The 15,437-nt window shown below is 36.4% G+C and overlaps 1 protein-coding gene across 1 annotated transcript in view; it reads left to right on the forward strand.

Moving 5' to 3' along the window:
* Positions 1-10,838, forward strand: part of LOC115432779 (polypeptide N-acetylgalactosaminyltransferase 10) — a 189,185-nt gene extending 178,347 nt beyond the window's left edge. The window contains exons 10-12 of the mRNA XM_030153783.1: positions 1,647-1,763; positions 6,582-6,731; positions 9,177-10,838. Of these exons, the coding sequence (XP_030009643.1) occupies positions 1,647-1,763; positions 6,582-6,731; positions 9,177-9,338 (429 nt within the window). The 3' untranslated portion in view covers positions 9,339-10,838. The remainder of the gene's footprint in view (positions 1-1,646; positions 1,764-6,581; positions 6,732-9,176) is intronic.
* Positions 10,839-15,437: the final 4,599 nt, after the last annotated feature.

A 15,437-nucleotide genomic window follows, 5' to 3' on the forward strand; every position in this document is an offset into this window, starting at 1 on the left:
AAGATTTTCAGATGCATTCATAAAAAGGAGATCACCATAATTCATCTGAGGTTAAAAAAAAAAGTAGCAGAAATTAATTGTTTCCTTGTACGAACTGAGAAAGAGGATTTGTTTCTGAAGAGGAAACCAAGTTTTAGCTTTAGTTTATGGACTAGATGTTCAATGTGCTTCTTAACGGACAGATTTTCATTAATAACTAGAAGCACTCGGACCTCCGCCAAGGCTGATCAGTGCCCCCCCCCCCCCCCCCCCGTGGGCCCCCCCACGCCAAGGAGGTTATGTTTTTGCCAGGGTTTGTTTGTCTGTCTGTTTGTTTGTTTGTCTGTCCGTTAGTGTGCAACATAACTCAAAAAGTTATGGACAGATTTTGATAAAATTTTCTGGTCTGCGCCCCCCCCGTGGGCCCCCCCACCCCCGATCACCACCAAAATTTAATCATTTCTTCCTTATCCCATTTCCAATAAACCCTGAAAATTTCATCAAAATCTGTCCATAACTTTTTGAGTTATGTTGCACACTAACGGACAGACAAACAAACAGACAGACAAACAAACCCTGGCAAAAACATAACCTCCTTGGCGGAGGTAACAATGCCTAAGGATTTGTAAGATGACACCATTTGGATTTCATTCCCTTCAGCTGTTTTCATTTTAGGGAGCTGAGAGGGTAGCCGTTTTCCAGTTGAGAAGACCATAACTTTAGATTTGTCTGCATTTAACACTAGCCTAAGCTGATTTAAATGAGACTGAACAGCATCAAACACAGACTGCAAGCCCAACATTTGTTATATAGAACATAACTCATTCCTTGTGTTTTTTGTCCTCATTAAAATGCAATTTTATCAATATTATGCCTGTTACCAAATGTTTCGCGTATTTATATGATCTGTAAGTTATATTAGTAAGATGAGTTATAATATTGTTGAAATGGCATTTATTTTTCTTAAGAAATTTCAGGTTGTACATGGTTGTTCAGGTTACTTACATTTTCATCATGTAACTTTATATTTTTCCACACTAAAACAGGGCGCTTGCGCAGGTCTTGAAAGTCTTACAAATCGGTCGGTACTGGAATGATTCTAGTGAAACGTGTTTGTGTGATAACCATGCACTTATGTGGTTTTCATATGTTTTGAAAAGGTTTGTCAGTAAAATGTAATTTACTCATTCATTCATACATTTATTTAAATTCACTTTTCTACTACGCACAACAGGTACAATCTCAACCAAAAAAATAGGCACACAAGTATAAAAGTACATAAAATTACGATCTTGTAGGGAAAAAAAATAGCAGTTTTGAAAAAGTCTGGATTTTTTTTTTTTTTTTTGATAAAGAGCAAGCTCCCTGTAAAGCAAAGACAAAAAATTTGACTTTGTATATTTAGGTTTGTATTTATTATGTTATTATTTTACTGGCCCGGCCCATTTGAGATCGTATTGGGCTGTTTGAGGTCCTGAGACTAAAATGAGTTTGACACCCATAATTTACAACTTGAAAAGAGAGTCAAGACGAGATTTAGAACTCTTTATTTATGGAACTTTTCAAGAGGATCCAGGACATGACCAGGGGGAACGCCACAGGTTAGGTTTGGACTGGCCTCAGTGTGGTCCTTAATGCGACTGTGTTGTTGTGTGTTTGTGTTGCAGATCCGAAACGTGGGCAGTGGTATGTGCGTGGAAAGCAAACACTTTGTGTCGGGCAGTCCGATCCGTCTGGAGAGTTGTGTGAAGGGTCGAGGCGAGGCGGGCTGGAGCCACGGACAGGTGAGGAAAAACAAATACGTGAAAGCATTAGCACTCAGAATGTATGCAGACAGTAAAAATCAAAATGTTAATAGAGGCGTCTTACTTTAAATCCCTCTTAAAAAACACAAAAAAACAAACGAACACCAAAACATTACAAGCATCTTTAAATAGACACAAAACTGATTTTGCAACAAAGAGTCAAAGTTCACCGCACTGTTTCACTTGGTCGGAATTTTGTCTTGCGCTTCCATTCCCTGCATCCACAAAAGCAAATCAAATATTTATTTATATAAAACTGTATGTTGTGAACCGACTGCAGGGAACAAAACAAAACAAAACAAAACATGCATAAAATCTAATAACCAGAAAAAAACTAATTCTGGTGCTGAATAAATAAAATCAACCCGTCAGACTGAAAGCACATACAGCTACAAAATGAGTTAAGGTGAAGTCTAAATATACCAACATACCCAAACATTTAGAAATAATTCATGCTTATTCTCCTTGTACTTAGAAAATGCTGTAAATTCATGACTGTAGTGACTACGAAGCATCATTTTATGCAGCTAAAAAGTACTTTTTTATTAAATTACATACATCTCATCTGCAGAAGGAGTGAGGACTATAACATGTTATTGATCTGAAGTACAGATTGTTATTGTTATTGTTATTATTTTTACACATACTCTTGATGTGTATCATAAAGCCCATCAGTATGGAGTGGTCAAAGCACATTTTTTCCTCATAAATAAATTTGATGGCAGTATTTGCAGAAGTTTTTTTTTTTTGGTGGGGGGTCAAAGTTCTGTAGGAAATCAACTTACACTTTATATTGCCAGGTTGAAACGTACTTTGACTTAATTTTCTAAAATGCTTTGAATCGTGTGGACTTTGACAGAAGCAGTATTTTTTTTTTCTGCAAATTGGTACAATTACAGCTAAACATTAGTTAGAGAGTAGTGTTTGTATTATTGGGAAGCTTTAATTTAGAATCTTAATTTTCAATAAAAAATATAATGCATTTTATTTAGAGATGCCCAGATTACAAAATTCTTGGCCGATAGACGATGCGAGTGTTACTGATTTTATTTCAGTGTTGTTTTTATATATATTGCCCCAGTAACAAAGACACTTTTATCACATGAATAGTCTTTATTTTATTTTATTTAACCTTCATGTAACCAGGGAAGTTAGTCGACAACTGATTCTCATTTTCAATTACGACCTGGACATATAGAGACAACCAATCAAACTCACATTCACACCAATTTAGATTAACTAATTAACCTACTAGTGTCTTTAGTCCTTCATCTTTGAATGAACACAGATAAACATACAAAAGTATGAAAAAAAACCTTAAATACAACTCAACAGATAAATGTCTTTCAGTGCCATCAGTAAAAATATATCTCATACTGTATGTCAATACCGATGCTAGCCAATATCAGCACATTTCATATTTAAATTCAACTAAATGTCATCAGCATTTATTTTTGACCTTTACCGCCCATCGAAATTAATTTTTGACTCTTCATGGGAAAGAAGTGGCTACTTTGATCGAAGTCAAAGAGTTAATAATTAAATGAGGCTGATGTACTATATTATGATATTTGTCATTATTGTTTTATATCCCAGACCCATTAGAAAACAAACACCTGAATTCAACGTGTCCACATACTTTTGTCCATATAGTGCAGGGGTTTTCAAAGTGGGGTACGCGTACCCCCAGGGGTACTTGAAATTTTTTTGGAAACGCACATTAAATAAGTCATCGTGTACTGAATACAAAATAAATAATGAGAATTAATGCTGAAATATAAAACACAATAAATACATTCATATAATACTTTAATTGTCATCAGTTAAGCTTTGGTAACATTTTAAGAACACTTCTATTTTATATGATTCAAAATGAGTTTGAGTAGTTAAGTAATTATTTTTTGTTGATGAAAGGTTCATTTAATAATTACTGACCAATTCATTTTTTTTTTTTTTAATCAATGAAAGAGAGCATTTTTCAGTTTGTATTTTTCACAAAATGTACTTTAAAAATTTAGTATTTTTTTATATATTACAATTAAACATGTTGTTTGTTTACACAGTTTTGAAAATATAAACAGACACCTTTGGCACAGGAACAAATTTTGCCTAATGGCTAAACAACTATATTTCAGAGGGTACTCCACTGTAAAAAGTTTGAGAACCACTGACATAGTGTATCAATAATAACAATACATCATGTGTAATAACAGATGTGTGTGAGGGGAAATGCTGCAATGTAGAGAAAGAATTAGATGAAAGCCTTGATATATCTGCTTTGAGCTGCGCTTCCTCTAAAGTGTCTGTAGTTTATTTTTTTTCTATTTTGTTCCTGCAGTGATTTGTGTGTGTGACTGACGCACTGTTATTGTGTGTTGGATGATTGTGTTTCTTAAACCAAAGCCACATAAATGTCAGCGTCGTCCCCTGACGCACACACAGCTTCATTATGTTTGCTTTGTTCTAATGGAGTCTGTTTGTTCTGTTGGAGGCCGGCTCATAACGCAGCCTTAATGGATTGAATGTCCCCTTTTGTTTCTTCAGCTGAAACACTGCGCCTCGGAGCTCTGACACTTTAATTGCTTTAATCTGAAGATGCATTGTAGTTTAATCTGTGTCACAGTTGTGATCTGTATTCCGTGCCAGCGAGAAATGGATTCAAGTCGCAGGAGGCAGCTGACTGTCGGGGAGTCCACGGCACATTCCAAGTGTCTGTTCAGTTACGCATGTTGGGCTTTTTCATCCTCACGTCGCAGAAAGATCAAAAATATCATGTTTATTACAAGAGCAATGAAAGGCAAAGACAATGTGATTTAGGCAGTGAAACAGAGATTTACTGTGATGTAATCGCAAAAATCCACCATAAAACTGCAAATATTCTCATCAGACAAGTACTTTATCAGTGAATAGTAGGAAATGTGAAATATAGTATTTCATGCTTTGTCATGAAAGATGAAATTTGTAATCTTATTTAAATTCTCAGTTTAAAAAAAAAAAAAAAACATTTATCCTATTCATCATATTTAGTATGGAAGACAATAAGACTAGTAACAGTAACAGTAAATGTTTTGTTTAATCAGTAACAAATAAATAAAATAGAAATGGTGCTAAAAATACACTATAAAGTCTGCATTTTAAAGAAAAGATTTAAAATACCTTGAAAAATACATTAAAATTCTAATTATTTTGCTGAAAAAAAGAGGATTTTTTTTTGGTCCTTTTATTAGTGTTACTATTATTTAGTGATGATTTAACGATGAATCAGTCCATTATTATAAACTCCAAAACTTCAATACGAGCAGAGATGTAGACAAATCAAATAGCTTTATAAAATGTATGGACAAAAGTATTGGGACACGTTGAATTCCGGTGTTTCTTTTCTAACAGGGGTCTGGGATACAAAACAATTATGACAAATGTCATAATACAATTTTATATTGGGATAAATATGGTTGCATTGGTTAGTTTGGTTTAAATTGTTATGTTTCCTTCCAAAATGCCTCAAAGATTGTTTTAATTAATTTTTCTCCACATTGATTTTTTTTTCATCCATGACTAGGATTTTAAATTGTTCTTTAAATTGTTCTTCCTCTGAATTTCTAAAATACTTTACATGCTTTGACTGTGAATATGATTTTTTTTTTTTTTACCACAACTATAACCATCTACTTTCTTCACATCCCACTGAGGAAGAAAAATCTCCCATTAAACTTTAAGGAAATATTGATATTTATAAAATATATGGACAAAAATATTGGGACACATGTCTACAGCTGTAAAATGTCCTGTTCATGAGGATTTGAGATAAAAACATCAATATTTCCGTAACATTTAATGGGGAATTTTTTTTGTCCTAAGTGAGATGTGAAAAAAGTAGATGATTAGTAGTGGTAGAAAATTATTATTTACAGTCAGAGCATGAAAAATATTTTAGAAATTTAGTGGAAGAACATTTAAAATCATAGCCATGGACAAAAAAAAAAAAAAATGTTGAGAGAAATTAAAGTAAAAACTACTTAGTCCATTTAGTGAATCTGCAGCGCTGCTAGAAAGTGTGATTATTCCTTTTATTAAAATGTGTTGACAGACTACAGGCATCAAAAATGTTCAATCACTGTTCTGTGTTTTGATCGTGTCTGAATTCCTTCAAGGACTACAGCTAATATTTGGTTCATTCTTTTATTTTTTTATTTATTTTTTGAATATTAACCCTTTGACCCCTGTGTCTGTGGTGAGCATTCTGAATATATGATTTGTTTTAAATATTCATAAAAATTCAAGCATTTGCTCAATAGGAAAAATTTCCAAACATTCTGATAGAATCGACCTTGTTCTTTCCATAGACATCTGAGCATGCACTTTGAGCAAGCTTTTTTTTTTTTACACCGTTTTCCTTGTAGTTTTTTGTTTTTACTGTTGTTTGCAGTGTTGTGGTGATTTTCCTTTTTTTTTTTTTTTTTTGGTTTTTACTGAGTTTTAACTGTGGAACTGCTTTTTGGAGTTCAACCAGGTGTCAAAAAGCAGCTGGACTGATTAAAAAACAAAAAAGAGCCTCAAAACAAAAACTACTGGACCCAAATTCATATATTCATAATATTTGCTCAGTGTGTTCCAGTTCACAGTTCGTGTTCAAATTCCAAACAGCCTGTTTCATTGAAATAATGTCTCAGGGGTTAAAGGATTCACAGTTTTCTACTCTAGAAGACGTCCATAACAAACCGGCTTAGTGTTAATCATCAGAGCAGAGAATATTCACCTGAATGAAATGACGATGTGCCTGAACGTGTGTCTGTGCAGGTGTTCACGTTTGGATGGAGAGAGGACATTCGAGTGGGCGACCCCATGCACACCAAGAAAGTCTGCTTCGATGCCATTTCCCACAACAGCCCCGTCACTCTGTACGACTGCCACGGCATGAAGGGAAACCAGCTGTGGAGATACAGGAAGGTACGGCAGCTGTTTCTGTTTCCACACTTACAAAATCGATCCCATCCAGACATTTTCGACTTCAGCAGGTGGTAAAATGCAAAAGGACACTTAATTTATTGGCTTTAAACTCATTTCATCAGTTACACCAGGGATGTCAAACATACCGCCCGTGGGCCAAAACCGGCCCTCCAGTGGTTCCAATCCAGCCCGCGGGATAAATTTACAAAGTGTATAAATTACACTGAAGGTGTTAAAGGTGCTGGAGACTTTTGTGACCAATTTTTAATCAAATCTGTCAAACCTCAGTCATATCCTCAGTATCACGGATCTGTAAGTCTTTCTGTGATTACTCACCTGAATCTCTTGCATTACTGTGAACAGTTTCTTAGTGCCATCCACCATAAACAAACCATATGTTTACAAACAGAGCCTGTAGGTCACTCGGGCATCTTTGGGATTTTGTCGCGACGTGCATTGTGGGAAAGGGAGGTTCGTGCAGCCACCTGCAGCGGCAGCAGTGGCAGCATGACTAAATATTATATGGATGAAACAAACATGATGCGGAAACGTCTGAAACACAGAAAGGGCTGGGGGACTATGCATACAGGGAAGGGTGCTCCTGCCGTTTCCATGTCGTTACTTTAGCAGCTGCCACTTCCAGGTGGCTGCACGAGCCTCCGTTTCCCACAAGGCACGTCGCGACAAAATTCTGAAGGTGCCCGAGTGACCTACAGGCTCTGTTTGTAAGCATACGGTTTGTTTATGGTGGATGGCACTAAGAAACTGTTCACCGTAATGCAAGAGATTCAGGTGAGTAATCAGAGAAAGACTTGCAAATCTGTGATACTGAGGATATGACTGAGGTTTTACAGATCTGAGGAAAAATTGGTCATGAAAGTCTCCCGCACCTTTAACTGTCAAACTCATCTTAGCCCGATTTGATTTCAAGTGCGTCAGACCAGCAAAATAACGACAACTCTGAATTCTTAAGCCTAAAATTTTAACAATATTCTGCCTGTTATTCTACCTTTTGTGCCTTTGTAGATCCGATCCATAATGATAAACGATAAGTTGAGGCAAAATATTGTTATTCACATTTTTTGTAAAAGGATAGTTTGTAAATATTAACATCATCATCTAATTTTCCTTTTTTGCACTAAAACAAGTAGAAAAAATATTATTTACAGACACATATGCTATTATTTTACTGTTCCAGCCCAGCGGAGTCAAACTGGGCTGAACGTGGAACCTGAAAGAACATGAGTTTGACAACCCTGAGTTACACCATGATTCATTCCGTTGACGTCATACATTCCTTTAACTTAATTTTCCATATGATCTACCTTTCAGAGATCATACAGACGGTGTCATTAAATAAATACAACACTGACAAAGCTTATTTAGATAGGAACAAGAGAAGCCATCATACAGCCTGAACCTCAACAATCCAGACACATTTAGGCTACGTTCAGACTGCAGGCAAATGTGGCCCCAATCTGATTTTTTTTGCCCATATGTGACCTGTATCCGATCTGTTCTGACAGTTTGAACGGCCAGGTCGCATTTATCCAACCTTTAAATCACTGAAATGCGACAAACTTCATAATTCTGCATCCCAGGAGGAGAAGCGGTGGGAAAAACACCAAAAATTCACCCAAAAATCCAAATAGCGCATTAAGACTTGTTGTCTGAATGTAGCCTTAGAGAAAAACTACATGTATTTTCTAAGTCAGTGGTTCCCAACCTTTTTTGGCTCGTGACCCCATTTTAACATCACAAATTTCTGGTGAGCCCCAGATATTCAAAACAGAGACATTTTTTCTGCTAAAATTAATTTGTTTTTGATCATGTAATAGTTTGCTATACTATGTTGCAAATAAATGTTAATTTGAGATGACATTTAGTCTATATAATGTATATTATTATGGACAGAGGCAGTAAATCCAGGTGTAGATTACTGCACAAAGGGAGAATTTGATTTTCCTAGGTCAGGATATGTACAGTCAGTCCAGCTTGGATTTACAAGGAGGACAATTAAGAACTCAAACTATGAATTATGAAAGAGCTGCAGCATCTGAAACCGACCACAATGAACATTTGACAGATAAACAGAACCACAGTGCTGCAGTTTCAGCTTCACAGTTTGCCTTTTATGTATTGAGATTGTCTCTCTCAACTCACCATATATTTTTATTAGTAAGTTTTTATTTTTATCAATTACTAGAAATTTCAGGCGACCCCACGGTTGAAAAACACTGTTCTAAGGAGTCATAAACTTGTGACTGGGATTGCACCTCATGATTCTACCTCTAAAGTTCCTGGGTTGATGTTTTGGTCGGATCATCCAGGTCCAAACCCGCGTTCCAAACCTTACACACTCTACTTAAAGGTGAACATACCACCTTATATTTGTCTGACAATGACCTGAGACTAATGCGCCTGTATTTTCTTTTTTTTCTTCAGGATAAGAGTCTGTACCATCCCATCAGTAACAGCTGCATCGACAGCAATCCGAGCGAACGGCGCGTCTTCATGAACACGTGCGACCCTTCGTCTCCCAGTCAGCAGTGGCAATTCGAGAGGACCAACGCCACCGTGTTGGACCACTTCAACCGCAACAACTGAAGGAACTGGGAGTGAGACGAGGACACGCTGCCGAGGAATGGGCTTTGACTTTGAGGTCGTTCTGGTTCCTGTTTACGACACAGAGGACGGCGGCGGGACGGGGGTGGGAGGGGTGGAGGGTTTATCTGACTCTTTGATTCTTGGCGTTGATTGGTTCTCTGACATTCCTCTTCCTGTCCTCGTGTCCCGGGTCCGTCCCCTCGTCCCGTCTGTCCTGCCCAGCCTCCGTCTTCACGTCCGTCTCCATCTGCCTGTATGACTGCGCCTCCACCCCTCACATCATGTGTCTCAGCTCTGACATACTCCCTGGGGGTGGAGGGGTGGGGGGGAGTGGGCTCCTGCTGAGCCAAAGTCATCCTGACAACTGGGTGAAGTCAGGCAGAACCACTCAGAAAATCACCTGGCGAATTGATTCTCCTTTCCAACCCTCATCCACCTCCGTCTGTTCCTGATAATGTAGCCGCTGGAACCTGAACCTTTCACCCCACCCCCACCCCCACCCCATTTCTTTTCCTCGAAAGTACGCTTTTTCTCGCCGCCCCCCTCCCCGTCAGTCGGTCACCGGTTTGACCTCATCACAGGCGGCCACGCTCGTGGGTCACGCAGCCAAGTGTGGCGGCGCTCAGGACCGCACGCCGCCGTCTCGATCGCTCGCCTCCGCCGGATGACTCGGTGACTGGCAGTACGGCTGATTCACAGCGGGGCCGCCTGATTGGCCGGCTGCCGAGCTGACACATCACTTTAGCGTACGCTGTGAGCAGGACAAACGACTCCGGACCAGGGAGAGGTAAGAACGAGGAGGGGGTTTAAACGCATAAAGCACTTGTGTAACGATAAACTTGAATGAAATTTTAGTGCCTTGTTAAAAGACAGACGTGTGTTCAACAGATGCCAGTGGTGGAAAATATCCAGAGCAGCGTCGATTCCAAGTGTCCGAGTCGGATTTAGGGCCGGGCGACATATTCTGTGTATTTGACTTTACATCATTCATAATGTGTGTGTTCTGTTCAAAATGTGTAAGGCACGAGCACTTACATGAAAACAGACGGATCTAAACCGGATGTAAAAGCAGGGTTTCCTTCCAAATTTAAGAACATGAAACTGAAAAAACATGCAACAGTTAAGTCAATATTTAAAAAGTAAAAAGGTGTTTTATGCCTCAAACTGAGGGAGATTTCAGAAGGAGAATGTAGCATTAAACGGGGAAATTAACATTAGTTTATTTACCCAATCAGCCTCATTCGATCACCTGTATCATATCATATCCCCTTTACATTAACATTTAATAGCAGCCGTTTCACTCCAATGAAATGGTATAAGGTTAAAATATATGATGGAACACGTCAGTACAAATGTAATGAAGAACTGTATTGAGTTACATGTCAATAAAATTTTCCCAGTGATTAAGCTCAGTCACGTACAGTCACAGAAAAAATTATTAGACCATCAAAAGTCATCAGAAACAATGGTTATGCAATCAAGTACGAACTCCTGTGTATATCATGTGACTAAAACAGACAGAAAAGAAAACATGGAATGTCTAAAAGCACTGTTTTTGTCTGTTAGCTACTGATGTAAGAACTGAAGTGATTTTGGTTATTATCAAGAAAACATGGAAAATGGATAGATATCAGCTCTGAAATTAAACTAGTATGACCTATTTTTGTTGTTATCATTGTATTTGTCCAAACGTACCTTTAGTTGAACGAGGCATTAAAATGAACAACAAGCATGATCTAATAATTTTTTCCACGACTGTATGTGTGTGTTTATGGCTTAAACTATGAAAACTAATAATAGAACTAGTGAAGCTACAATGTACAACAACTAGTGTCCTTTACTGTTAATACAAAATGCAGACTGTGTTTCAATGGACTTCAATTGGAATAGTTTTAAAGGCAATGCATTTACATTATTTTTATTATTCTATTAAAAATGGTTCAGATATCAGTATCAGGTATTGGAATTGAACTGCCACTGCTTAGTATGGCCATGCAGTTCTGTTACTAACACTTATGGCCTCTACAACCTTAACCTCTGACCTTTGATTCATCCTTTAGTCCAAATAAACGTTAGAATTAGAAAAAAAAAGAAATGCGTCAAAAACACTGACGTTGACCTTCGGCCATGAAAACCACCCATAAAAATCCTCCCTTATTTGAAAATATAAAGTTGAAAAACATGTAACAGTTTTTCTACAGGTTTCAACAAGTTTAATTTCCAGATTCAGTGTGAAACGATGAGGAGGATCAAACTGCACAAATGGAAAATAATATTCAGAGTCATGTTTTCATTAGTACGTAATCACAAAAATAATGATCAGTGTCTTTGTTGCCCTGGAATTACTTTATTTTTTTTTTTAACCACAGAGAAAATAGAACACTTTTCAGAGTCGTTCAAGTTTCAACATGAACCTCTTATTATTATTTTTTTGCATAATGAGTGACAATAATCATCATCATCTGCCATGTCTGAGTGTGGACCAGAGTTAATGTCCCTGAGCTAAAAAAAAGTCCAGAACAACAGAACAAACACTGAGACTAATGAGAAAGTTTCAACTCGCTCCAGAAAGTTTAATACACGACAATTATGTCAAATGACCCGAAGCTGCGACGGAAAATTATTCTCATTTATTATTGAAACTTGAGTGAATCCGTGAGTTTAACTGTTGCTGATTCATCTCTGAAATGACACGAACTGATCAGTTATTAATCTTTAATATTGTTCACTATGTTGATTTAGGATCTAATATTCCCAACATCATCATCTGCTGGAATTGAGTTGTTTAGCTCTAATTAACACTGTTAGACGGGGAAAAAAAACATGCATGTTATTATAGCTGTTTATTTTGTGTTTTGTCAGACAAAAAAATATCCTCAGTTCAGTTATGTATTTTTCCTGTTTAATATCTAACTAGTTGCTGAACTGTCACTATCTCTGAAAGTTCAACGTGTTTCTAAACAATAACAAGAGAAATAGAACTTTCTCTAGGAACTGTAATGGACATTTATTTTGTTTAAGTGAAATTGGAGCTGATTTTAAGGGCTTACATTTGTTAGTTCCTAAAAATTAAAAATGTCCTAAGACTACTAATGCGCTAACTAACCATAAATTATAAAATTACTGAGACTAAATAAATATTAATTATATTTAAAAGTTATAATAGCTCCTTTTGACACTTAGTTTAAAAAATGAGCCTAAAGGTGTTAAATTGAACTAGATGAAACCTGCAGTGAACTGTGTTTTCTACTAAACACAGTGTTAAATATGTCGAGTTAATCCACCTTAACCCACAAAGACCCAAACAGCCTCTAGAAACCAAACTCATCTATTAATGGAAAATGGTGAATAACTACTGATCCACTAGTAATTGGTGTAAAATACAGTTTTTCATCTTTTCATGGTCATCAGATATGACGCAATTTGGACGTTCAGAGGCTCTGTAGTTACCGTGGAAACACTGTCATCTTCTACAACATTGATTCACCAGTAAAACCCATGGAGTTGGATCAATGACAGTGGATGGACACATTGGGTTTACATTCAGTTAATGATATACTTTAGTAAAAAAAAGGTAGTTTTTCTTCAATTTTCTGTGTTTTTGGGATTGTCACCCTCAACATTAATCTGATCTTTTATGAACAACTACATGATCAGTGAATTAAATATAGGAAAATAACTGATTTTCACTGAAAAAAAGAGAAAAAAAAAAAAAACGCAAAATAGAGAGGATAGTGTTATAATAAATGGTAAGAAATCACTTAAAGAAAAATTAATTAGTGAACTTCCTGAAAAGTAGAACTGGGCCTTTATGGGTTAAAGTAGAGGAGTTTGTGTAACGTACAGAGGAAACACAATAAACAAATGTATGTGTTAAACAAAGCAACCACACGACAAACAAGTTACAACTAAATCAACAAAATAAGACACAGCAGAAATGTATTTAAAAACTAGAAAAGCACTCGGAGAGCACAGACCTCCGCCAAGGCGGATCAGTGGGCCCCGGTGCCCCCGCCCCCACCCCCGATCACCACCAAAATTTAATCATTTGTTCCTTGTGCCACTATCAACATTTCCTGAAATTTTCATCCAAATCCGTCCATAACTTTTTGAGTTATCTTGCTAACAGACAGACAAACAGACAAACACCGATGACAACATAACCTCCGCCGTTACACTTGGCGGAGGTAATAAGGAAAATAAGTTCATAAGGAAACAGTGTGATGACGTAAATGTGTTCTAAAACTGAACTAAACTAAACCGTCTGCTTGTGTAAAGTCTGGCTAAACCTCGGACACAGTGGAGTGACGCCCGGCCCTGATCCGACTGAATCCACTGCTCTTTAGTTTTTCGTTTCCTAAATGAACACATGGAACCGCTGGCTGTGAATAGAGCTAAAGAGACTTTCCTCCAGATTTACTCCTGCCTTGAAACGTGAACTTCAGCCCTTAGAGACAAATCTTTGTTCGGTTTAATTGTGATACGATGCTGTTGTTGTTTTTCTCACTTGTTTGATCCAAAGTCAAAGGGACTTCTTCCTGTTTACCAGTTTTTCCATCCACTTTTATGAATCCCACCTCTTTTTTTTTTTCTTTGTTCTAAATCAAACTTTAATCTGTTTTGGGGGGGGGGGGGGGGGGTTTGGCTGATAATTTAATGACATTGTGTGTGTTTTGGATGTTTCTGGTCTGTCGCCTGTGTCGCTGTTCTCTAATCCCATAGTGAGAGGCAGAACTATGGAACAGTTAGATGAGTTTTATTTCAACTGAAATAAACCTCAAAGTAAATTTATCACATATGCAGCTCTGGGGGAAAAACAACAAGACCACTGGGTTTAGTATTAATAGGTAGGCTATGTGGACAAAAGTATTGGGACATAGTGAATCCAGGTAATAATGATACATGCCATGATATAGTTAATATAAATGTCATTGCATTGGTTAGTTTGAGGCATTTTGGAAACAAAAACAATTTAAACCAGAGATGTTTTTTACTTAATATCTCTAAAACATGTATTTATTTATTTATTTTTTTAAATCAGTGACTATGATTGTAATTGTTCTTCCTCTAAATTTCTAAAATATTTTTTGTGCTCTGACTGTAAATAATTTTATACCACAACTTTACATTTCATGTTTATAAACTATACGGACAGAAGTATTTGGACACATACAGCTGTAAGATGTCCTGTTTATGCTGATTTGAGATAAAAACATCAATATTTCCTTAAAAAAAATTAATGGATTTTTTTTTTTTTTCTAAATCAAAGACTATGATTTTAAATGTTCTTCCTCTAAATTTCCAAAATATTTTTCATGCTCTGACTGTAAATTGTAATTTTATACCACAACTAACCATCTACTTCCTTCACATGTCACTTATATTGATGTTTATAAAGTATATGAACAAAAATATTGGGACACTTCATGGCTACAGCTGTAAGATGAGATGTGAAGTTGCGGTTGAAAATTATTATTTACAGTCAGAGCACGAAGAAATAATTTAGAAATTTAGAGGTAGAACATTTAAAATCATAGTCATTGATTTAAAAAAAAAAAAAAAAAATCCATTAATTTTTGAAGGAAATATGTATGTTTTTATTTCAAATCAGCATAAACAAGACATCTTACAGCTGTATGTGTCCCGATACTTTAGTCCACATAGTTTAGGAACATCAATAATTCCTTGAAGTTTAATGGGAGATTTTTCTTCCTAAGTGAGAAGTGAAGAAAGTAGATAGTTAATTGTGGTAGAAAATTATTATTTACAGTCAGAGAATGAAAAATATTGTAGAAATTTAGAGGTAGAACATTTAAAATCATACTTGTGGGTTAAAAAAAAAAAGTTGAGAGAAATTAATTAAAACCATCTCTGAGGCATTTTGAAAGCAAAGATAACAATTTAAACCAAACTAACCAATGCAATAATATTTATATTAACTATATTATATTTGTCATTATTGTTTTGTATCTCAGACCCCTGTTAGAAAACAAATACATGTCCCAATACTTTTGTCCATATAGTGAACATAAGGGGACAGTGACCTCTACTTTTGATCATTAAAATCGTTACAGTTTATCGTCGAATCTAAGTGACCAT

This window comes from Sphaeramia orbicularis, chromosome 14, assembly GCF_902148855.1.
Source record: "Sphaeramia orbicularis chromosome 14, fSphaOr1.1, whole genome shotgun sequence".
Classification (NCBI taxonomy): Eukaryota; Metazoa; Chordata; class Actinopteri; order Kurtiformes; family Apogonidae; genus Sphaeramia; species Sphaeramia orbicularis.